Here is a 26068-nt window from a genome sequence, read left to right as displayed (position 1 = left end):
GATATGGTCAGGTACGTGGTCAACCGGGACGCTCCTGGGGGTGAGGTTCCAGTTGGAACTCCTGCCCCGCGGTTGAGTGTACCAGAAGATCTCGTCCTGGCTGCAGTTACCCGGGGGGACTCAGTACCCTCTGGCTCGAGCTCCACGGCTCTCGGTTCTCCTGGCGGTACCCGTGGTGAGTGGGGGAGGAGAGATTCGGGGACTACGTCTGCGGTCTCCTCCGATGCAGAACTCCCTCCGGTCCCCACGGTTCAGCCAAAGTTGGCCACGGACCCAGTGGTGCGGAGAAGGAGGGAGAGACGTCGGGGAGGAGCGTCCGGTCCGGTGCTGCAGCCCGTGCCCAGTCCGGTGCGGCCGGTGCCCAGTCCGGTGCGGCCGGTGTCCTGTCCTGTGTCCAGTCCTGTGTCCAGTCCGGTGATCCAGCCGGCGTCCGGTGATCCAGCCGGCGTCCGGTGATCCAGCCGGCGTCCAGTCCAGAGTCCAGTCCGGTGCAGCCGGCATCCCAGTCGGTGATCCAGCCGGCATCCAGTCCGGTGCAGCCGGCCTTCCAGCCGATCTTCCAGCCGGCAACACAGCCGGTCCCTAGCCTTGTGAGGCCGGCCTTCCAGCCGGTGCCCAATCTTTTCCCGCCGACGTTCCAGTCGGCGGTCCCCCCAAGACTTTCCCCCCAAAGTCCCCCAGGACTCCGCGCCCTCGAGCACAGCCGGGGACTCAGACTATTCCCCTGTGTCCTAGCCCCTCTGGTTCCCCTCTATGAACCCTTGTCTGTCCCCACCCCCTCTCCCATGTTTATTATTCTTGTTGTCACACCCCAACCCTTTGGTCTTGTTGTCTTGTATGCCCCTGATTTTGTGTACCATGAAAATATTTACTTATATATTTATTTTTTGTATAAAAAAAAAAATATATATATATATATATATATATGGTGAAACAATATAAACAAAGAAACAATATTGTCATGGTCCTGCCTTCTTGTTCAGGATTTTCTAGTCTTGTGGCAGGATTGTGACAGATCCCTTATGTTTAGTGTGAGAAAGCCATGGGGTGTTTATCTTTTGACACTCCATGTGTTTTCTCGTGTCTCGTCATTGGCCCCGCCCCTCTCGTTTCCTGTATTACTTCCCGGCCGTGTTTCATTACCCTCACCTGCCCTGTGTTATTATCCCTCGTTTGTATTCCTCTTTAAATAGTCTTCATGTTTCATTGTCCTGTGCTCTTGCGTTGTACCTGTACCTTGTGCTTTGTCTACTCGTGTTTGTCGTACCTTGGCTGATAATTGCCCGTGGATTCCCTTGCCTTGTTTTGTGACATTGTGTCGTGTTTGGATTATTGTTTCTTTTGCCCCCCTCGAGGGAAGTGTTTGTTTTGAATCCGTGTTTATTGATTGCGTCCTGTTTTCCCCATTGTGGGTTTTTGTTTTCCATTTTTGTCGTGTTTAATAAAGTCTGTGTTTAACCCCTTCACCACCGCTGCTGCCTGCATTTGGGTTCTTCCCTGTGAAACCGTGACAGAACGCAAGAGCCACAACTGAACCCAGTAGGCAGCAATGGACGTCACAGCTCCCCGGTGGTCATGCACCTCCAACCCGGTGTGGTGGGAGTCAATAGCCTCCCAGTCGCACGCTGGAGGTGGCCCCAGCAGCCGACCACCAGGCGGGTTGCTCGGCGGAAGAAAAAGTGGCAGCGGCGGGCAGCGCGGGCCTCTTCCCAGCCGGTGCAGCAGCCGGCGTCCCAGCCGGTGTCCCAGCCGGCGTCCAGTCCAGCGCAGCCGGTGTCCCAGCTGGCGTCCAGTCCGGTGTCCAGTTCCATGACCAGTCGTGGGCCCAGTATGCTGCCCAACCCGGTGCAGCCGGGATCCAGGCCGGTGCAGCCGGCGTCTAGTCTGGTGCTACCGGCCTTCCAGCCGGCCTTCTAGCCGGCAACACAGCCTTGTCCCCCTAGGACTTCTCCCACTAGATCCCCCAGCACTCCGCGCCCTCAGGCGCACTCGGGGACTAGGACTATTCCCCCCAGTCCCAGCCCTATTGGACTGCCCCCTACGAACCCTTGTCTGTAATGTTATTTTTATTATCCCACCCCAATCCGTTTGATATTATTAACTGTCTGCCCTTGATTTTGTTTGCCATGTTTTGTCTGTTCTTGTCACTGTCCCAGTCTGTCTTGTCTTGTTAGTCGGCCCCTTGGTGAACACCTGGGGGTGTTCATTAAGGGGGGGGGCTCTGTCATGGTCCTGCCTTGTTCTATTTTCTAGTCTTGTGGCAGGATTGTGACAGATCCCTTATGTTTAGTGTGAGAAAGCCATGGGGTGTTTATCTTTTGACACTCCATGTGTTTTCTCGTGTCTCGTCATTAGCCCCGCCCCTCTCGTTTCCTGTATTACTTCCCAGCCGTGTTTCATTACCCTCACCTGCCCTGTGTTATTATCCCTCGTTTGTATTCCCCTTTAAATAGTCCTCATGTTTCATTGTCTTGTGGTCTTGCGTTGTACCTGTACCCTGTACCTTGTGCTTATGTGCTTTGTCTACTCGTGTTTCTCGTACCTTGGCTGATAATTGTGAAACCATGACACAATATACTGTAGAAACAATATTTTTATCTGAAATTTGGTAGAAATATTGTTTGTAGTTCACAGAATGAAATAAAATGTTGATATAGAAAATTTGAAATGGTTTTTCTGTGACTGTAGCTACAACATTATGTTCAGTTTTTCTCAATTTCACAGAAAAAATTAAGACCCTTTCAAAATTATTTTCAATTTTTCAATGTGTTTAGGTAAAATGATCATTTTTATTTCATTCTGTGAACTACTAACAATATTTCTACCAAATTGCAAAAAAAGATATTGTTATATATATATACTTGCATTTATTTGCAGAAAATGAAAACGGGAGAAACAGGTGAAAATAACAGATGCTCTGTAAAGAAAACAAGTTCATATTCACTTTTGAAACAATACAACAGTAATATTTCTACATGTATTTAGGAAAATGTAACAATTAGTTTTATACATTTTACATTCTATACATTGCAGGCTATAATATAAAAATCTAAATAAAATTTGAATTAAATGAAAAACATTTGAATAAAATTATGCTATTTCAAAACAGCTTAACAATGTGCTCAAATAAACTGTAGACATTTGGGAACAAATTTTTGATTGAATTCAAACTAATCTAATCTTATTAAAAATAATGGCTCCAATAGTAGAGTTTCAGAGTCTTCGGTCTTTTAATCTTTAGTATTATGCAACTCACGATGTTCTCTGATTAAGTTATCTCTTCTGAAAGTGATTTCACCCAAATGATGAGAGCAACATGTCTGAAATCACTCCAATTGATTGTCTCAGAATTCAGTTATGTTAACTTTCGATCATTCCTGAGCAAGTTGTCAATTTCTTTACATGAAACCCAGCCTGAATCCAGCTATTTTGATTTTGAAAGATGACTGTCAAAGGTTTACCATGATAATATCTGAATGCAGAGTCTAAAAAAACATATACTTTTAGACTTAGCACATGCTTACTTTTCTTTGAGTTTTTAAGATCCAGGTGCTGTTCTAATGATGCTGGCGATAATTTGGGTTAGATAATCCCGAACACAGTCCATGTGGGATCCAAATGTTCTGTGAACGTTTGCACACTGACTTGGTTTCACATGATAAGGGTTGTAAACCGAGAGAGGACATGTTCCTCAAAAATAATAATGATTAGAACATGACTCACATACAGTACTGCATGGATCACTGCATTTCCTGTAGGGACATGACTTCAGTCAGGGCCTCTCTTCTGTAAATAATAATATTACAACAAGAGACAATGCTACTTTTTGAGTATTACCACTTATTTATTTATATTTATTTAGGGCAAACAATGTTTTGTTGTACAGGTTTTTCAAAACATAATAGCACTTTTATTGCTTTGTTATGATATAATGTGCTTGTTGTTGTTTATTTACAGTATACATCATTTATTTATCATGTTGTTGTTGTTGTTGTTCAGATTTGTTATCATAACAACAACTTTGTTCAAAAAGAAAACATTTAAACACAAATTTTACAACAAATACAAAAACACACTATCGTCAAGTCTGCTTGTCTGGTCTTCGTCCTTAAAAACAACCTTTGTCCTATGTCGTATTTAACATGAAAGAGAAAACCAATCAATCAAGCAAGCTAGACTAAAGGTTTTAGCTGCTGTTGGGCCGATGAAATCAGCGAGTTCCATCAGTCCCATTGCTGACGGGCAAGTCTTGGGTGTTGTTTATGAAACGGTCTTTGCCTTTGGCCTGCCACACTGGCTAATGGTACTTTGGACCTGTTGCAACCTTTGTTTAACCCCCTAATCTGCTTGAGTATAAAAGGAGCGAGCCAGAGGAGCAGCACCAGTCTTCGTCTGAAGGAGGACTCCCTTCAGTTTCTGAGCTTCTGCTGACCCAACATAGGGAGTATGAAGCTTTACCTGTTGCTGCTACTTGGCACCTATGCCTTGGCCCGTGAGTACAATATCCCTGCACTTTTTCTTTTAAATGCTTTTCATTTTTTTATAAAATACTGAATTCTTCAGTACTAAGAAAAGACTGATTCTACTTAATTGTATCTACTTAAACTTTTATGTCTGTATAGTTCACTTCGCATTGTATTAACACTGGTCCAAAGGCACTTCCGGTTACATTTTTATTTTATTTTAAATCTTACACATATAATTAAATCTTAAATATATTCGTTTAACATTTTGAAATGTATTTTGTTCCAACGTTTGTGTTGTAGTGTTAAAAACGTTGTAGTGTTAAAAACTGAAACAAAAAGTTAATCATCCGAAGTGGTCTATACTTCTTTAATTGTTTGTATATCATTTGCAGTGTATATATTATATTTATATATTTTTTGTTACATCTTTGTCACCAGAGCAAGAGCAAGAGCAAGAGTCCAGTTCTCATCCAGAATGTCATCGTGAGTTTTTTTCTCATTTTCTAATGAAATTAAAGTTATCTGTACTCTTTATCTAGGACCTTTAACGTGTAAAAGTATCTCCACAATTCATTCTAACCTTTTATCTACTGGACTAACTGTTCTTTCGTTGTTGTCAATTACTTTGAACCTGCAATAAATGACATCACCAGACTAAAATGGGCCTGCCACAAGTCCAGATGTCAGAGTCCAAATTTCTCAATGTCTATTCTGATTAGATAATGCGATTTATGTCATATAATTAATCTAACATTGCAATGCCTCCTTAAAGCACCAATAAGTACTGATAAATTTACCCGACAAAAAAACATAAGGAAAAACAAGTGAGAAAATAATACAATAGTGTTCAAGATATTATTAATTTACATATTGATTAATAATATCAAGATTTAAAAAATGTCAAAAATCATGTTTTTTATTACGTTATTGTATTTTTTTGTTGTTTTTGTTGTTATTATTACCTAATCAAAACCTCCCAACTGCAGTTTGATTGATATAATATTGATTTATCATATTCTCTGAACAAGTTAAAATATAAAATTGCCTTTTGCTTACATGCCAAATTTCATTTGAAAATGCTAAGGACATTTTGACTATAGAAAACAATTTGTAAGAATATGTTTCATACAAACATTTTGATGTTTCATGCTCGCCTTGTCCTTCTGTTTATTTGCTTTTCAGTTTCTAAAAGATTTAAGATCTTCAAAAAATATATATATAAGTATGAAGCAGAGATCCAGAATGGTGTAAAAGGAACCTCGCCTCTCAAGAATGGCCCCAAAATCTCCTGCAAGGTACATTTATAATTAAGAAGTCATCTCTCACAACTCAATCTTTCAATACACCAGGCTGGTCACATGTAGTTTTGCTGTACTTTGCCTTTGAGTGCTAGATTCCTAGACTTTTGAAAATAACCCCCCCCCTCTCCATTCATAGGTTGAGATTGATGTACTCCAGGCATGCAGCTTTGAGCTCCGCACTAGCGAGTGCGCTCTGACTGAAGCAGTAGGTGTGAACTCCGATGGGACGCTCACGTATGCTCCTGTTGCTGATGCTGAGAACTTCCAAACTGCCATGGAAAAGTATGTTTGAATGCCACAGTTCTTAAGAATTATTAACACTAGATTTGCAACTAGATCTGACTTAAGTGCATTTAAAGGACAGTACAACATCTCAGCTAAATTATAAAAAATTCTGGTACAAACTACATTTAAAAGTTTACACTGCCCTAAAATAATAATTTTAGCCACTATTTACAATATTTTTTTATTTTTGACCAGAAATGTACTGAAGTTTGTAGTGGAAGGTGAGACCGGTGTGACACTCTACTCTGAGGATGAAAAAACCCACATCCTGAACTTCAAGAGGGGTATAATCTCCACTCTGGTTGTGCCTGTCATGGGGAAAGAGCAGAGCAAAGACATGGTACAAAGACAATTCCTTTTTAAAATCATGATCTATTTATGGTATTAATTGCTTTTTATGGTACGTTGCACAGGTCAGCTTAATTTGAGTCTTAAGCAATGCCATCATGAGCAGATAAGATCTTTTTTTTCTTGTCGGGAACAATAAATTCCAATGAAGAACATGGTCATCCTGACCTTAGCAAACTTCATGATAACATTATATTACCTGTACATTGTCATCATGAACCAATTGAGTACTAACAGGATTTGTTGAGAAGTTTTAAAAAGGTCAATTTTAGTCAGCAAAGACTGCTAAATAGTGTAAAAGTGAAACAACATTTTTGTTAACACTGTAAAAAAATACTTTTTTACAGATTTTCCATGAAAAATGTCAGATTTTTAATGTGTTTTTGAAATATGGTAAAAAAACGTATAATTACAGAAAAAAACAGCAAGTTTACAAGAAAACGGGGGAAACATGTAATTTTACAGAGGAACATGTTCTTTTACAGTTTATTTCTGGCACCCCAGCTGACAGTTTTTTTAACAAGATTTAATTTTTTACAGTTTATTTTTGAAAAACGGTCAAAAACTGTAAAATTACAGAAAAGGACTGCAAATTTACAAGAAAAACGGGAGAAACTGTTTATTACATATCCTTATATTCTATCCTAAACTATTATTTTACGGTATATTTTCTGCTGACAGAAAATATAAGATGTAATCCGGTGCCTGAAAGTACCATTTTAATTCATAAACATAAAATAGGTTTACTCTTATTGATTTAGATTACATTATTTCATTGATCTAGATAACTGTCCATGGAATCTGTGCCACTGAAGTCAAGGTCAACACCAGAGAAGATATAGCCACTGATGTCACCATCACCAGGGATCTGTCTGGATGTGATCATTTCAAAGCCCAAAGGAGCCACAACAGCCCTCTGGCCATAGTTACTGGTTTGGTAAGGCATTCACACTGCATAACACTCTCCAAATAAAACTTTATTTTCATAGATCACTTTAAACATTTGACAAACAAAAAGTACCCAACCAACCAAAACCCCCAACGTAAATATAAAAATACAAAAATATTACTATCATGTTTTTCTAAAATGATATTTGATTGTCAACAGCAATACCCTCTGTCCAAGCTGATTGGCAGCATCCAGTCCTGCAGCTACAAGTTTGACAACCAGAAAAAGCACATGACATCAGCTACGTGCACAGAAAAGCACATCTTCCTTCCCTTCTCCTACAAGTGAGTGGCATTCACATCAATTTTGTATCAATTTTAATTCGCTAGAATTCAGGCAATTATGATTTCCTCTTTGCAGGAATGAATACGGCATCTCTTCTCTTGTGAAGCAAACCTTAACTCTTCAAGGAACAAGCAAGATCAACGACAGAGTTTTTGCTTTCCGTAAGTTTTTTCACTTTATATGTAGATCAGGGCCCGTATTCACAAAACATCTTAAGGCTAAAATTAGCTCCTAACTTGCCGATTTAGGAGAAACTTTTAAAAATAATGGGCGTGTCTGTCCTAATTTTAGGACTCCTAAATTTTTGCTCTCAGAGTATTTCACAAAGCGTTTTAGCGCTAAAACTAGCTCCTAAATCTGTAAATCGTTAGGGGTAGTGAAGAGGACTCCTAAGTTACTAAGAGTAAATCACAAACAATCCTAAAATGGCTGTTGCACGCAATCTGCCTCGCAATGTAAACATTCTGGAAACATTAAATGATAATGAGCTTTTAAAAAGTGTGCAGGAGCATTGCCATGATTGGCAACTGAAGTTTGTACCCTAAAAGAGAGAGGGAACCTCATTTTGATTTTGGAATCTTATGTTGTGTATCTCAAGCATTTTTTTGAGACAATTACAAACTAATTATGATTATTATTTTAAAAGTCATTATGTAATGTTTAATAAATCAATAAAGAAATGTATAATTACAGAGTTAATGACTGTCCCAATTGTGATTAATTATAACAGGCAAATGTTCCACTAAAAACAAATTACTCATCAAGTTCGTTCAGCAATTGCATTGCAGGGTCAATGCATCCCTCCAGCCCCAGTATGCTGGTGTCTGAATGCCCAAGGACACTATACACCACTGAGGCAATAGGTGCTAGAGCCTTGGGTGCTGAGCCTCCTCCTAATAATTGCAAAAATGTTTGTGAATGATACATTTTAATATCTGATGATATAACCATGTTAATTTATGTATGGACAAAATGCAGTCAATGATGGAAAATAAAACATTGCAGTCAAGTTGAAAATAAAGTCCTATTACCTGTGGCAGTTGTCTGTCGCTTGAATTCTGCAATCTCCACCCTCGCTTGAGACTGCAAGCAATACCAGCGCTTTTCATAGTCATCTTTACTTTTGGACAGAAGTGGGAAAGCTGCATTTATTTGCACACTTATATTTTCCCACGCTTCCTTTTTGGTTTGGGAAGTTATCCCCACTCCAAATTGTCCTTTAATTATGTCTTTCTTTTCATTTACAAGTTGGGCAAGAAGTAACAGCTGTTCTTGCGTCCAATTTGGTTTTATTTTACGTTTGCCCACCTTAAAGTCATCCATGATTATTCCAGTCCGTACAATTTTTATATTATTAAATCACTTACAGAGACCCAAAATCTATCAGCCAATCACTGTGGTCATAGTCAGTAAGCTTGCTGACATCATCCATAGCAACAAGGTCAACCCTGCCCTTTCTCTTAGTTTAAGATTTCTTACAATTCCTTAGTACAAGTTGCTCTCAGCAGCATTGTGAATAGGTTTTAAGAGGAAACTCTTAACTAAAAACTTTTACTGCTGTTTAGGAGAGCTCTTAGTGGTAAGATAAGATGTTTTGTGAATACGGTCCCTGGGCAATTCCAGTGTTATGCATGTCAAAACTTGAAATATAAATTCTCAGAGAATGTATTTATTACCAATATACTGAATCATCTGCTCATGAGTCCAGACATCAGAAAAATATCAGTCTATACATGAGTTTTCTATTTTAAAAGAGAGAGAAATTAATATGTTATGGATGTGACAATAAAGGACGCATGTTTTTGAGAGACAACATATTTTGTAGGATTTCTGTGAATTAAAATGTACAACCCAGAAGCAATAATACCCAACAAATGAAGAAGGGATGGCTCTTCATAGACCTAAAAAATGTGCCCAATTATGAGAAATATGGACAGTTATGTATGTGACAATTCACTTACCTGACTGTGTGTAGTTAAACGCTATAGTATTTCTATTCTTATTGACTGCATTTCATATCCTTCTTTAATGCAGGTTCCACAGACCGCAAGGACTTGGCACTGGAAGCTGTGCAAGATAAGAACCTAGTCCAGACCTCTGATGCTCTGATGACGATCTTCAGAGATCTCAAATCCATGCATAAACAACCACACGACAACGAGAGAGCCCACACCTTCCAGAGGCTGGTGTCTGAGCTCCGTGGCCTGGAGGTTGAGATTCTGAAACAAGCTACCACCCAGATGATGGAGGAGGACAAGTTCTTGGCATTGCAGGCCGTGACCCAGTGTGGCACCCCAGAATGCGTAAGTTCCATGCTCAGTATCCTCAAGACGATGGACTCTGATGCTGTTGAAGTAGATGCTGCAGTCTATGCTCTGGTAATGATGCACAGCCCCACTGGCCTCCTGGTGAAAGACATACTTGAGATCGCCCAGACGAGGCAGAGCAAGCCAATCATGTATGCTCTCAGCAATGTTGTAAGAAGGTAAGTTACCCAAACCCTTTCACATTTTAAAGGGATAGTTCACCCAAAAATGTAAATTCTGTCATCATTTACTCATCCTCAAGTTGTAACAAACCTGTATAAACCAAACAGTAGGCAAATAAACTACTGTAGTAGTAAATGGTGCCCCAGAACTGTTTGGTTTCCCACTTTCTTTAAAATATCTTTTGTAAATATTTGTACTTGTTTTGTTAGGCACTTCCAAGCTGAGGGTCAGGTCACCCCCGAGATCACTGATGTGTACAACTTCATCTCCTCCATCCTTGGTGCCGACTGTGCTGGAGAGAAGGAACTGACCTTCATGACCATAAGGGTGTGTATTTTTGAGAATCTTCCTTCGAGACTAGTTTCTCAACGTATACATTTTGGAGCAGTTCTCTCATTTTAATCTGCCCTATTTAGGTTGTTGGAAACATGGGTGAGGCTATGGAAGCTTCTGATCCTAACATTAAAAACGTCCTGCTGAAATGCATGAGACAGCCTACCACCACCCTCTCTGTCCAGCTGGCTGCCATCCAAGCTTTCAGGCGCATGTCTGTGACTAATGATGTAGGTGTTTTTAAATTGACATAGTTTTAGAACCAGCTGTGTGTAATGCCATGTAATGTACCTGTAGTCTCTTAGGGACTAATAAGGTTCAAAATAAAACCTTTGAAATCTTGCTTTGTCTTTTTACACAGATCCGTTCCAACATCCAGAGAGTTGCCCTTTACGGCAAAGGTGCTGTTCAGAAAAGACTGGCTGCATATCTCATTTTGATGAGAAAGCCTGAGGCGAGCGACTTTGAGGTTGTGAAAAAGATTCTTAACCAGGATCAGAATGCGCAAGTCAAGTCCTTTGTGGCTTCCCATGTCTACAACATTGTTCATTCCAAAGACCCTGAACTCCAAGAGTATGTTATTTGCCTATTTTCTGACTCTGAATTTCTTCAGATACTCCTTATCGTACTTTCAACATTGTCATTCTTCTTTTCTCAGGTTGGGCAAAAAGATCATTGAGGTCATGGAGAACAATGAGGTGCTTACCCATGCTAACTACACTCAGCTCTCTCGTAACTATAAGATGGACACGTTTATGGCAGGAAAGGACGCCATTGGCTCCAGCATGCAGGGAAGCGCTATTTTTGATGCCAACGGCCAGTTGCCCAGGGAAGTTTTGTTTGAGACAACCCTGAAGGCCTTCGGTTTCAGCCTTGACTTCATCGAGGTAGAAAACTTCACGTGTTGTTGCTCATAAATAAACCTTATTATAGAACTTATAATAAAAAAATGACTTTATTTGCACTTCATTTAAATGTTTTTTTTTTCTTTTGGCAACAAGTTTGGTATGGAGGGCAAAGGATTCGAGCCAAGTGTGGAGGCTATCTTTGGAAGCAATGGTTTCTTCCCTGACACCATTTCCAAGGCAATGTACTGGGCTGGAGACAAAATGCCAAACAAAATCAATGAGATTCTTCAGGAGTGGGTTGAACCTCTGAGAACAGAAAAGACTAAGAGACAGGTACTGAAAACCATTGCTTACTCCGCCCATAACCATTGAAATTATAGAACTTATATTTAATGCAAGCATCAAATGTTGGCTAATATCTTGAGTACGGTCATGATTCTGTTTTACAGGTTCCTGAGAACATTGTAAGAGAAATGGTGCGCAACTTCAACAAGCTTGCTAAGGACCTGTACAACCAGGAATCCCCAGAGGCCATGGCCTACTTGAGGATCATGGGAAATGAAATGGGATTCATCAAGAGCACCAGTGAACTGTCAGCCATTGTGGGCAGAATGACCAAATACATTCAGGCCTTCAAGAACTCACCTGCTTGGGTATGTACTGTACATATAATATGCTGCCCTTCCACATGCATATTTTTACTCTGTCAAATTTCGGACAACTTAAATATAGTCCTAATGTCTATTGTGCTATTGTATTCTCAAGAATTGCTGTTATATATGTTTTACTGTTTCATTTCAGATTACAAAGGCCTTAATGTCTGGAGATCAGAACATCTTCGCTCACTACATCTTTATGGATAATGAGTTCTCCCTGCCAACTGCCTCTGGATTTCCACTGAAATTTGCTATGTCTGGAACCTTTGCGCCTGGAGTAAAGGGTGGTCTGCGTATGGAGCCTGGCAAGGTATTAAATATAGTTCCTCATCAATTACCGCATAGTATATGTGGAACATTTGTTACACGTTATTGTTATTTTTTTATGCGCAAATGTATTACACATTGATGTACGATGTTCTCTTCACAGCGTGAACTGTCTTTCTCACCTTCGATGGGAGTCGAATTTGTCACCCATATGGGAGTCCACATGCCCAAGTTTGTTGATTCTGCTGTGGAAATGCACACTACCTTGTTCCATGAGAGCTCTCTCAATGCCAAGATCACCATGGGTGACGGTCAAATAAAGTTGTCTATCCCTGCACCTACGGGTACCTCTCAACTCTTCAGGGCTAGGTAAATTTTCTAGATGATTTGGAAATTCCTTATTCAAACATTTTAAATATGTACTCGTAAATATTTCACGATTGTACAAACAGAATGTTTTTCATATAATTCATTATATGCTATATGCTATAAGCTATTTAAAAATAGATGCAATATAAAACCTCTGTTTTATATAAAAAACCTCTCATTTTTTAAAACAGCAACAAGCTATTGATGGTGTCCAAAACCCAGGTCACCATTGTGCCTGACACAGGCGACAGCACCGCTATAGCACAGTGTAACCCTCTCATCTCTGGTATCAACTACTGCATCAGTTTGCTTAACTCTAGAACTGGACCAGATTCTCCATACTTTCCTCTCAATGGAGAGTCCAGGTAGGATTTAGTCTTCATGACTGAATAAACATGCCTAATTGTCTATTTCCATGGCTTTGCTATACTAACACTGTTGCTGCCCACAGTTTTGCTGTGGATATTGAGCCCACCGGTGAAGTGACTGACTACACAGCAACCTTTGCCTACGAGCTCTTAAACAAGGATGACGGCAACAAGGTTGATTCCCTGAAAATAATTATGAGAGCAGAAGGCATGTATCATGATTCTCAGGCATTTTTCCAGCCATGGCCCAGCATCGCACATGAATAGATATTTTATTATAGTGGAGTTTGAGACAAATAATATTTTTTCTCTGTTTTGATCATAAGGTGCTAAGCCCACTGAGGCAACTGCCTCTGTCAAGTACAACCGGAACAAGAATTTGTTAAGCACCAGCATTGAGATCCCTGACTATGATGTTAAGGCTGGAGTCAAAATCGGTTACACTGACAGCCCCTCTAAGGAAAAGAAGGTCTTCTTTGATATCACCAACAAAAATATTCCTCAGCTTTCTCTCATCGGTCGTGCCAAGTAAGGGCAGATCCAAATCTTTCTGAAAATATTCTTGTATACAACATTATTCACAACAATTATATCAGGTTTGACAAATTGTCGATTTTATTTATGTGATTTGAATAATATTAAGTTTCTGATCCTGCTAACAACAGGTTTGAATCTATGAAAGAACGTTTGCTGGAAGCTCAGTTGATTGTCCCCTCACTCAGCACTGAGGCCACCCTTTCTGCCACCATGAACCATGCTGAAGATTTAACTCTAGAACTCAAGAGTAACATCAAGCTACCAGAGACCAACTCTGTGCAAAAGATCATCTTCAAATATGGTACTGTATCTCCTTCACAGTTTTTGCATGCTCTTGAATGTTACGAGAAAAATATTGAAAATGTGACTACTGAAATGGTTCGTACAACAGCTGATGATGAGATGACAGTTCAGCTAAAGTCTGATATGGACTCGGAGATCTAGAGGCTTTGGAACACGGCACGTCTGCAGAGTCACCTGCAACAGGTCATTGATGGCATCATGGAACACAAAGTTGTCAAGACTGACATGAAGCTGCGTCACATTTATGCAAAACTGTGGGAGGTATGAGTTTGTCTGTTTTTTATATGTTCTGAAAGCAACCAAAAATATTTTTTTGGTTTTCATATAGCTAAATATGTGGAAGTCTGTTATTCCATTGTTTAATTCTATGACAGGCTTATCTCATTTGGATGGACAAGATTTCTGCTGATATGCCTTACATTCAGAACCTTAGAGAGAACATTTCAGAAATAACCATTCCATCTATGCCTGAGAGGGTGTTCATGAACACGTAAGATTAATGCTAACCTCTATCACTGTTTGATGGTTATTATCTACATTATACATACAAAAACTACAAATGGTCAATGACGGTTCAAAATCATTTTTTATTTAATTTCTAGTGAGAGCACATTCAAATACAAGTTCAACAAGGATCGGGTCACAATCACCGTTCCGTTGCCTCTTGGTGGAAAGACATCTGAGGACCTCAGAATTCCTCCATCCATGGCCACCCCTGACTTGGCTATGCCACAGATTGGTCTAATGCTGCCTTCCAAAAAGTTCAATCTACCTACCTTTACTATCCCATCCAGTTATGACCTCTCAATGCCACTCCTCAGAATGGTAGAGATATCTGCAAAAGTGAGCAACAACTTCTATGACATCGAGGTGGTTTTCTCTGCTAGCAACAAAACTGAAAATGAGCCCAACTACATTGCAAGATATACAGTCATTACAAACTCCCCTGTTAACCTTCTCGCCTTCACTGTGAACGGTAAGCTGTGAATAATGCATATTGTAACTGCTTTAGTAGATTTAAGTTTACATAATTGCTATGAGTCATTGGAGAGTTTTTTCTATCATTGCAAAAACTACATAATAACTGTGTCCTTTGTATGCAGGAACTGCACAAATTGCTGAAATGTCCAGGGACACTGCGAAGTTCGAAATTGATTTTTCCCTGAAGCATAAGCTCATAGATGCACACTTCAGCCTAATGGAAACAGCCACAATTACTGATGTGGTGAAGGCAACAGGAAATTACAAGATCGGAGCTTCCAGCCCTCTGGGTATGAAGATGTCCCTGGAGTACACAGCCCAGGCCTCAATCTCCTCTGAAATTACAGGTGATGGAAATCTGGATGGATCAGTGAAAGTGGGTGCATTGTCTGCAAGCACAGTTGCTACGCAAACTTTTGTACTACAGCCCAAAAGCAGAGAGGCAAGAGCTGAATCTACTTTCAAGGTGACCTCTTCCATCTTCCAAATCCGAAACAAGATGAAAGCTTCAGCAGGAAATGGAAAACTTTCATTCGAGTCAAACACTAACATCGACAATGACCGACTTCAGAGAGCTGCTGTTAAGCGCACATTTCACAACCAGATCGACTTCTCTGCATCCGTGAAGGAAGCCACAATCAGGATTGAGTCCAAGGCTGATGATAGCACAAATCAAGCAATCTCCCTGTTTGCTGGATCCTTGAACACTCAGGGAGTGGAACTCAATACTGATGCCAGCATTAACTTTGCAGCAAACCGTGCCTCCCACAAAGGTACCCTGTCTTTCACCAAGGATGGCCTGACCTCAAGCTGTACCACCAATGCTCAGGTCGCCAGTGTGACCTTTGAAAACATTTTCCATGGTAGCGTCTCAAGCTCTGGTGCAACAATGTCTGTATCTACTAAGGGAGCAGTCCATGAGAGCAACGCTGAGCTCAAAGTTGAGGGAAGACTTGCAAGCTCTGAAGTGTATTTCAACAGCATGTATAAGGGTGACATCTTCAATGCCAACACTAGAAACAGGATCACTGTCAAGCTGAATGAAGACGGCCTGAACCTGTCCAACAACTTAATGGCATCACTTCAGGAGATGAAAATAGAAAACACAGACTCTATCATACTTACTCTCACTTCTTTGACCATCCGCTCTGAGTCTGACAACTTCCTGAATGAGAACAACTTCTACAAGCACAACATTGCAATTGACATGCGTGACTTTACAGCATCTTTGGATGTCAACAATGATCTCAAAGTCATTGGTGTCAACTTTATCAATGATGCTCACGTGAAGGCAGAGCTCTACAAGATGGAAGTGACTGGAACTCTGAAGGGAACCTTTGGTGAAGAGAAACTGATGCATAAATATGAAATCACCTATGCTGACCAGACAGCCACCGCAAAGTGCAGCAGCAACGGAAAACTTCTGGGCACTAAAATGACTCAGAGCTCTGAGCTTGAGATCGTTGGATTCTCCTCAAAATTCACCAATGAGATGCGCTTCAACTCCCCCTCCCTCCAACTGCAGAGCAATATCCTTACCAAAGCAGAACCTTTCAGAGTGGATATTGAGGGCTCCTTCAGTGCTGATGGAGAACTCAACATGTATGGAAAACACAGTGGCCAGGTGAACAGCATGCTGCTACTACATGCCGAGCCTAAATCTTTCTCACACAAGCATCAATACAAGGCCTCAACCTCCCACCAGCTAAACAACGGAAACTCCATTAAAACTAACTTCCAAAATGAAATAACCAGCACTGTCACTCCTCAGCAGCAAAATCTGAACATCAAGACGGAGTCTAAACTAAATGACCATGCTTGTGACTATACCTTAGAAATCTTCAACAATCCCGAAAACATGGGTATTACATTGCTAGACAAAGTGTCTACCAACCTCTTGAATAAAGACGGCAACGTCAACCAGGAATTTTCCATCTCAGGTGCTCTTAAATATGAGAAGAACGGTGACAGTTATTTTATTTCCCTTCCCTTCACAGAGAAGCTCCCTGAACTCACTGAAGAATTCAAAACTGTAATGCTTACCATGAAGGACAATAGCATCATCATGATTAATGATATTAATGGTAAATATGACATTACAGCCACCGTCCAGAGCAAAATAAGTTATCTTTTGGAGGTAATCAAAAATGTTGATTTTAGCCTGATTTATGATAGTGTAACCACGTTCGTGACAAAATTAGTCTCGGAAATAGAAGTAAACCTGGAAACCATCAGGCACTTGTTTGTCAGTGTGTACCAAAAAACCGGCATTACCGGCAAGGTAAATGAAATCTACCATAGAATTGATGAGATTTTGAAAGAACATGTTATTGAGGCAGTTGTAGAGAAGATCATTGATGATGCTGTGGACCTAATGATGCAATATAAACTAAGAGAAACTTTGCAATCAGCTGCAAGTTATCTAAAATCTTTGGACATAAAACCACTGTTTGATAAATTCTTTGACCAGGTGAATGAGTTGACGAATCAACTATATACCAAAATCAGTGAACCAATTGATTATGATGCTTTAGCTGATGGAATGATGGACATGGTCACTGACCTGAGCAGAGTTCCCTGCTTCGGAACATTGTCTGGCAAGTTTGAGATCAAAGCCTCTGAACACTCATTGAAGACGACTGCTGAACTCAAGAACTCAACAGATGTCTCTAATCAGTTCACTGCCGTCCTGAATTCCCAGTTCCAGACTCCTCTTGATCTGCTGGCTTACACTTTTGATGCCACTGCTAACCTTAAATTTCCAAGCATGAATGATCATCTATCCCTGACTGAAACCGTAAAAGCCAATCACATGGCTTTCTCATTTGATCACCAGGGATCCTTGTCTGTTAATAGCGCTTCAGCCCAAGCATCTTCCAAGACCACTGCAAAGGCAACCACTGACCCATACACTGCTGACTTTGTGATCAATGCATTCCTGAGCACTGAGAATGGATACTCAGCTACTTTGGAGACTTCTTATGATCATAGTGTGAACATGCCAGTGGCCAACATCTTCAGTGAAGCCAAAATGACCCAGAAAGCCTTTGCTCAGCTGGAATCTGGAATCATTACCTTCACCATTGGAAATGACGGCAAAGGAAAGTACTCTATTCATGATTTGTCTAGTGAAGGAACACACAAGAGCAACCTGGAGATTGTGATGAACGTAAAATCTTTCAAACTGACCTTCAGCAGCAATACAGATAGCAGTCTAATCAAGATGAACCAGAAAGTGGATGTTGAGACTGTTGGGTTGACTCAGATCAAGTTTAACATACATTCTGAGACGGAAACTCCCTTCATCAAAAACAGCATTGCAGCAGTTAAAGGGCAACTCAATGTAAAGAACCTCATGGTTGAGCTGAGTGGGTCTCACAGTGCTGAACTGACCGGCAAAGTCGAGGGAACGCTTTCTAACTCGGTTACCTTCAAGGCTATGCCCTATGAAATAATCTTTGACACCAAGAACAAGAAGAACACAAAGCTGCAGCTTCCATTTAACCTGTCTGGTAAAGTCGATCTGCAGAATGACATGTCTTTAACTCTGACTCCCACCGTGCAACAGACACGCTGGTCCGGTGTTGCTAGGTTCAATCAGTACAAGTACTCTCATTACATCACAATGGCTAATGGTGAGGAGGAAATTCAGATTTCTGCATTGGTTAACGGCGAGGCTGATCTTAATGTGCTGACCTTACCGATTAACATCCCCAAAATTAATGTCCCATTGGTTGACCAGGAAACACCATCTGTAGAGAGGTTTTCTTTGTGGGAGGATGCAGGTCTTAAAAGAATCTTGATCACACCTCAGCAGACCCTTGATTTGGACGCAAGGTTCAAGTATGTGAAGAACCCTGAGATGTTCAACATGGAGCCGGTCCTGAATGCCATCATCAGCAAAATACCAATTTTTGCACCTGATTTTACATCTGAAAGAAAACCATGTCCTTATTTTTCAAAAGTCACTCTTCCCAGTATCCAGAAACCAATCATGATTCCTGTCATGGGAGACCTGACCTATGAGTTCTCTGTTAAAACACCTATGATCACCACAAATGCCAAGGCCGAAATCTTTAATCAGGATGAACTTGTTGCTCAGTTTGAAACACGTTTAACTTCAGAGTTTGATGTGTTTAATGGCAAGAGCAGTGGCAAGACCACACTGAACAGAAAGTCAGGGATGAAACTGCTTACCAACCTGAATGTGGAGCATCAATATTTTGAGAACAGCTATAATGGACTTCTTGAGTCTACTACTGACGTCTCCAAGGCTGTCATTTCAAATGCCGCTAAAGTCAATCTGCCAGATGTGAAATTTATGCTCTACCACAAGCTAACTGGAAATGCTGAAGAGGGTCTTACAGTCTCAGTATCTTCCCCATCTGCTGGACTGCTCGGTCTTCAGCTGCAGAGCAAAAGCTTATCCCAACATACAGGAAGACTTTTCGGCACATCTATAGTAAGAATTTCTGCTTTTGATTTGAATATATAATACTGTGATTTTATTGTTTAGAACTGTAAATTAGCAGTTGACATGGCCATAATGTATGTTCTGTTTTTTATTACAGTCTGAGGATATCGTGGACATTCTGGAGGTGAATGTTTCAATAATGGACTCAAACCGACTTAGCTTCCAGACACAATGGAACAAGGAGGTCCCGACTGAGATTCTTAGGTGGCTGAAAGAGAAAGTTGCTTCCCTAAAGGATCTGAAAGACACAACATCGTATTATATATATGCAGTTTACAAAGAAATCAGCGAGAAATATGAAAAGCTAGAAATAACCATTGATCACTTAAAAGTTCAAGCTAAAGGCATGTACAAGAGAGCAGTTGAAAAGATTGGTGCTGCCGATTTTGTAAGAGTCAGCAGTAAAATTTCCGACAACATTGTCATCATCCTAAGAGCTTACCAGAAGAATATTCAGACCCTGTTGGATGCAGCCATCTCATTTATGAGGGACACCCAGTTCCAGCTTCCCGGATATGCCGAGAAACTCTCCGGACTTGAAGTTTACAACAAAATCAGTGACTTTGTTGCCGATGTTATTGAGGAAGCCATCACAAAGTTACCAGAGATCTTCAGCACATACGCCGATGCCGTCACTGAGCGTATCAGAGAAGTAGAAATCACAATTCCAGGATGCACCTACATTATTCGTGGAAGAGATTTGTTGGATGAGCTCCGTGCTGTTTTCCAGAAGATCCAAAGCCAAACCATCACCATCGTGAAGAGTCTTGGAGATGTCAGCTTTGAGAACATTGTGTAGAAACTCTCAGAAATCCTAAAATTCACTGTGGAGAAAGCAGAGGAGTTCATTACCACTCTGAAGGATCAGGATATTGACAAGCTCAGTGAATGGATGAGCACCTTCTACACAGATGCTGTCAACTCCAACATCCTACGTGAGGTTTTTGAGCAAGCTGAGACATCAAGGACAATCATTGTAGAATACTATACAACTGTCAAAGCTAAAGCCCAGGATATCTTTGCTGAGATAACCGTTGAACAACTGATTGCAGATATCAATGCCTGGATTGATGCTACTGCGACACGTCTGCAAGTCCTTGTGAATCAAATCATCATGACCATTAAAGATGCCGCCAAGAATGTTCAATCCTACGTGAGAGTGGGCGAGACAGAGATGGACATTGACATTCCTCTTCCATTAATATGGGATTTCTTCAATAGAGTCATTTCTGATCCTTGTATCAAGACACTCCTTCGGTAAACTATTTAGCTAATGATCAAGATTAAAAGTGTTATGCATTAACAACATGTCTAAGCTGCTTTGGTTGCCCTTGCATTGTGTAAATGACTAATTAAAAATAGTGTTCTTCAAAGTAAATATCTGAATGTTACAATCTGTGTTTTATTGTGTTTTGAAAGCAATGACAGTGAAATACCAATAAAAACGTTTGTACTGCAATGGTTGTGTTGTTGCTATAAATTTGCTTTGTTGCTGCTGTTCTTGCCATGATCCAAATGATCTTAAAGGTGGGGTGTCCGATTTCTGAATTATGCTTGTTTAGACAAAGTCGGGCTGAGTACCAAAACATCCTTGTAGCCAATCAGCAGTAAGGTTCATAGTGCACAGGACTGACATTAGTTGAGCCGAGTTCTGACGAAAGCGAAAGATGGGGGTAGGGGTGTGTCTGTTTTGGTGATTTGAACATCAACAACGGCTAAGAGAAATCAGACTTATTCTTAGGTATTCATACATCCAATTTAGTATATCATAGAAAAATGACTAAAAGCTCTACTTAGCCATCCACTTGGTGATTTATATTTAAATCTACATTTATAATCAAAGATCACTGACTTCAAAAGGAACATATACATATTGCCAGTCAGATAAACTTAATTTTTCTATTTAAAAGGGGACATTTTAACATCTCATGAAGAGAACTCATAAAGATTTTAACTTTAATACATTAATACATATTTATAATGTTCATATGATGTGGTAACTCTTCCAAAGAAATCACCCAGCTGGAAACCCCAACACATGGTCCAGTCTAACAAGTAGATCTAAATATAGCTCACAGACATGAGGTCACGGCCCGTCCCGTCCCATCCCTTTCAAAGGGAAGCGGCAGACATGAGGCTGCTGACTCACTGTTCATTCTATTGTTGAAACTACAAACACAAAGCCTTCAAAGTGGTTATGAAACTTGGAATAATGGGTCAGATTGATCAACTAACTGCCTAGTTTTCCATGTAGACTTTCCATTCGTGTTCCATTTAAAACATTAAATATGCTATATGTTTTACAGTTCTATAATTTGAAATCAGAAATCTCTTTCTCCCCAAAGAAACATTTAGGGACTGTTCTTTCCCTTCAATTTAATAACCCATTTAAAGATTGTTCATTATTATGGATATTGACGTACATAAGACACATTTATCACACGTGTTTGCCAATTAAAGGGGTCATATGACACGGCTAAAATGAATATTATCGTTTGTTTTAGATGTAATGCAATGTGTATACACGATTTAAGGTTAAAAAATGCAGTATTTTCCACATACCGTGCATGTTTGTATCTCCTCTTTGCCCCGCCTCTCTGAAACACACGGATTCTTTACAGAGATCATCGTTCTGAAAAGCGAGGTGTGCTATGATTGGCCAGTTAACCAGTGCGTAGTGATTGGCCGAATACTGCAAGCGTGTGACGGAAATGTAACGCCTCTTAGCATATTTGAAACGTCAGGTTCCAAAGCAATTGTACTGACAGGTACCTCACTGGCGTATACATTAGGGCGGTCTTAGTCAACTCATACCACGAACTGACGTAGCTTTGTGGGGTTGTGGTTACACGAGGCATTTCAGGCAGGTCTGGGTGAGCATTTGCTTTTAGATAGAATGCATATTTTGTTTCCGACACTTTAATTTTTGCAATTTTATATGTCTAATATACAGTATGCATGGGCAACTTAAAACACACCAAAGACACAGAAAAACACGTATTCGTGCCATATGACCCCTTTAATACATGCTGATTAGGTTATACAGACGAACTGAGAACTGGGCATATTCATATTACAATTGTCTCTTAAAGTCAGTTCCTGCAATACATTTAATAAACTAATTTGAAAGATGTATGTTAAATAGTTAACAAATAGCAAAATAGTACATAAATGCAAAAATGTATATTCTACAGTAAAATGAAGAACTTCAGCAATATTAACATTGATACTTATACTACAAAATGCTACTTGTAAAATATAAATTTATTAAATGTATTTTGTAATGACTCGGAGTTAAATCCTGTTTCTCAATACGCGTTCTTCAGCGGTCTTGTGTCCTCGTGTTCTCGCTCTACGTCATCAATAACCCTCAAAGTCCATTCCAATACTCAAGAACACAAGAACAGAGAACACGGATGTGTTCTTGATTAAGGATCCATCGAACTCATGCTGTGTCTCAAACCGCTTCCTCGCTCACTCCTTCACTATTCCCTATATAGCGAATGACATTTGAGTCCTATATGGGGAAGAAGTGAATGAAAATTACCAGATGACAACCAGAGATTCTAGTCAGAGCTGTTCACATCCTTACACATGTAATACTAACATAATCCTATAATTTATTATTTAATATAATTTTGGTGTAATTTATTTTATAATTTAATTCAATTACATGTATTTGTACAAAATGTTTCATATTCTATTAATAGCACCTTAACAAAGAGCATTATAACTCCAAGTGAGCAAGCTAAAGTGGAGTGTTGCTTCAAAAATAATAAAATTAGTAATGAACATCAAAAACCTACTTCTTGTTAGCCCAGACATTTAGTTTATTACTAAATTACATTCTGACATTCTTAAACAATTCAAAGACATCCAAACTAGGTCAGAAACCTTAAACCTACAATAAGATAACAAAATAGTATGCAGAGTGTATTTTTAATATTATGTTGACTTCTATGTGAAGCTGACAGCAAAACTCAAATAGTAAATTACATACAAAGTCAAGACGCGAATAGACGCGAACTGGCGTCAGGCGATGCGAATGACGCGAATCTTCCGCTCAAGTTGAACACTTTTGGCAGCTCGCGTCACTCACACGAAAATAACGAACTTTTCCGGCGAGTAATAAAGAGCGAGCAACGCAACAGTTCGCGGTGTGAACACAGCATTAGGCTAAGTTTGATGAAAGTCTTCAAAAATAAATTCAGGAAGATGTTCCAAATATGTAAATAGATTATAGGCTACACATACCCTAGAGAAATAATACAACTTAATTCAAACGATTTAATGCCCATTTTAAAAGCACTACAAATTAGTTTACAATATGCTGGGGGGTGGGAGGTGTCCCACTTTTGTGTTCTAAATCATTCACTAATACACTGAAGATCAGAAAAGTCAAACTTTGTGCTAAAGACACTGTCCTCATTTAAAGAAAATATGATTTCATTTGAAATAAAACCAACATGTTCCCATTACTTATATTATCTTAATGCAAATGTCTCAGAAATTAGAGTAAACAATTGTTTTTAATTTTAAACACATTTAAAATGGTCTGAGACTATTCTTGTAACTTAAAACAAAACATATTTAGTAGCCTACTTGTTCGCTGCCCATCATATGACAATAAACACAACATAATGTTTGGATGGTCCAAAGAATACATTTGACCCATTTATGCAAACTTAAACTCCAATGGCATTACAGGAAAAGCATTTCTTTTACAATGCAATATTTACACTTGACTTTGTTTAACTATCTCCATTCTAAAACAAAGTTCAATTGTCATACACAGAGCAGCTTGAAAAAATATAAATACAGTACAGATACTTCCTATTGCTTTCTATGCATCTATCAAATCTAGACTATTTGTTCTTTAAATTTTTAATTAGTTTATATTATCATTAGGAACCAGTCGTAGGTGAATCAAATAAGATCCAGACAGAAAATCTAAAAAAAATAACAGAATTTTACTAATATGTCTCTTTAGTAGATAGCTACTTATAGTCAGTGCTGGAAATAGCAAAGGTTAACTGCTTGGGGATTTTTTCATATTCTTAAAACGTCGCTTCAGAAAGTTCAATTATATGTATTAAAAGTGCACAGCATTTAGAAACTACTTGGATGGATAAAAGATGGGCATCCTTCACATTTTGAGGTGGAACTCCATACCCATAGAAATTCACCCCCTGGACACTGCCACCTGCCTTTCTCCATTTCCAGCCCTGCTTATAATACAATAGTGAAAAAGGTTCAGGAAACCAAAAGCCATTTCTTTACTGTGCAAATAAAAACAAAGTACAACAATACAAACAATCGGTTTTTGTAGCCTAACGGTAGATCTATACATAACTTGAAGACTGTTTGAACAGCCCCATTCGTAGTGCACTATGAAGTCATTCACATAAAAAGGTAGGCCTAAACGTTAAGCCAGCCACAACTTTTCCTTCTTTTCCGTGGCTCAGACGACTTCGAACATTGACCACTTTAGGAACAGCAATACACAGTGAAGTGTAGTTTTCTCTGAATCGAGTCATTTTCAGCTCCACACCCACAAAAGCAATCCTGAGAAGTCTACAACTTGAGGACGTGTAGAACTGCTGCCTCGAACCTCTCAATAGGCGTCCAGTGAATCTTCCCCATTGTGTCATCTGTTTGCGACCGTATTATTCCGCCATTCACATCAATCGACAACAGTTTAAACAACCAGTGACCGGTCTGGATCTCTTCTGCAAGGAAGCTCGCGTAGCGGTCTCAAATACTTCCCGAATCCCTTCTTTGGTTTTGGCGGAGCACTCCACGTACGCGTGCGCTCCGATGCGCGCAGCCATGGCGCGCACGTCCTCCGTCTTCACGGGCTCCTGTTTCTTTCTCCACAGCTCACTTCTCACGATCTCGTCGTTTCGCAAATCTTTCTTATTCGCCACCAAAATGACGGGCACATTAGGACAGAAGTGCTTCACTTCCGGTACCCACTTTTCGGGGATGTTTTGCAGGGAGTCCGGGCTGTCCACTGAAAAGCACATAAGAATAACGTCAGTGTCCGGGTAAGACAAGGGCCGTAGGCGGTCGTAGTCCTCCTGCCCCGCCGTGTCCCATAAAGCCAGCTGAACTCGTTTTGTGTCCACTTCAATGTCCGCCACGTAGTTTTCGAAAACAGTGGGCACGTAAACCTCTGGAAATTCGTCTTTACTGAAAACGATCAGGAGACACGTCTTTCCACACGCTCCGTCTCCAACCACCACCAGCTTTTTACGAATACTTGCCATTTGTGAAGAGATATACACACTAAGCAGAGAAATAACGCCTGTAGTGCTCAGTGGTGCGCAGGCAGTGCTGTTTAACAAACACGTCGTGTCAGTGCCGGACTTTATAAGCGTTCTGTGAGTTCCTAATATAGCAGTCCAATCAGTGAGGGAGGCACACTCTGAGCTCACTTTTTCAACATGATGACTCAAATGCCTGTTGGGTTGGGACAGTTTTTCTCTTATTTCACACTGATTGAGTCAGAATGGATCTTGACCAAAGGGAGGAGTTATCAACACAATGCACTCTGGGAAATATGAACTTTTGGATGACCTCGTCCTCGTTTTCGTTGTCAGAGCCAGTGCAAGAAACATTTTGGTAAAACAAGACTTGACTTTTAACACCTTGAAACTTATGCCACATTTCATAATAGTCGTCGTAACAACTGTAAAATAGTTACGGTATGTAGTGACCTAATTGTTTTTTTTCTAAAATTTGCTCAAATATTACATCACAGTTTGGTTCCCAGAACTTTATTTTTTAAGGTTAGTTTTTGGTTCCCA

General features: G+C 40.0%; 2 protein-coding genes across 2 annotated transcripts; one reads left to right on the top strand and one right to left on the bottom strand.

Moving 5' to 3' along the window:
• The first annotated feature begins 3 nt into the window (after positions 1 to 3).
• On the top strand, positions 4 to 20694 carry LOC130565464 (apolipoprotein B-100-like). Its single transcript, XM_057352194.1, is given in 25 exon segments — positions 4 to 343; positions 5649 to 5761; positions 5904 to 6049; positions 6248 to 6392; positions 7185 to 7337; positions 7509 to 7633; positions 7710 to 7795; positions 9669 to 10119; positions 10333 to 10450; positions 10540 to 10686; positions 10818 to 11029; positions 11115 to 11343; positions 11458 to 11637; positions 11754 to 11957; positions 12106 to 12270; positions 12391 to 12596; positions 12788 to 12961; positions 13048 to 13172; positions 13291 to 13492; positions 13630 to 13802; positions 13893 to 14065; positions 14179 to 14294; positions 14407 to 14780; positions 14908 to 19247; positions 19357 to 20694. Coding segments are annotated over 25 exon segments (9861 nt in total). The 3' UTR covers positions 20521 to 20694.
• Positions 20695 to 23057: 2363 nt separating this feature from the next.
• On the bottom strand, positions 23058 to 25596 carry LOC130565507 (rho-related GTP-binding protein RhoB). Its single transcript, XM_057352283.1, has one exon. The coding sequence runs from the start codon at positions 25526 to 25528 to the stop codon at positions 24938 to 24940; it is 591 nt and encodes a 196-aa protein (XP_057208266.1). The 5' UTR covers positions 25529 to 25596; the 3' UTR covers positions 23058 to 24937.
• Positions 25597 to 26068: the final 472 nt, after the last annotated feature.

The sequence above is a fragment of the Triplophysa rosa genome, linkage group LG15, assembly GCF_024868665.1.
Source record: "Triplophysa rosa linkage group LG15, Trosa_1v2, whole genome shotgun sequence".
Lineage (NCBI taxonomy): Eukaryota > Metazoa > Chordata > Actinopteri > Cypriniformes > Nemacheilidae > Triplophysa > Triplophysa rosa.
This window is presented reverse-complemented; position numbering and strand designations above follow the sequence as displayed.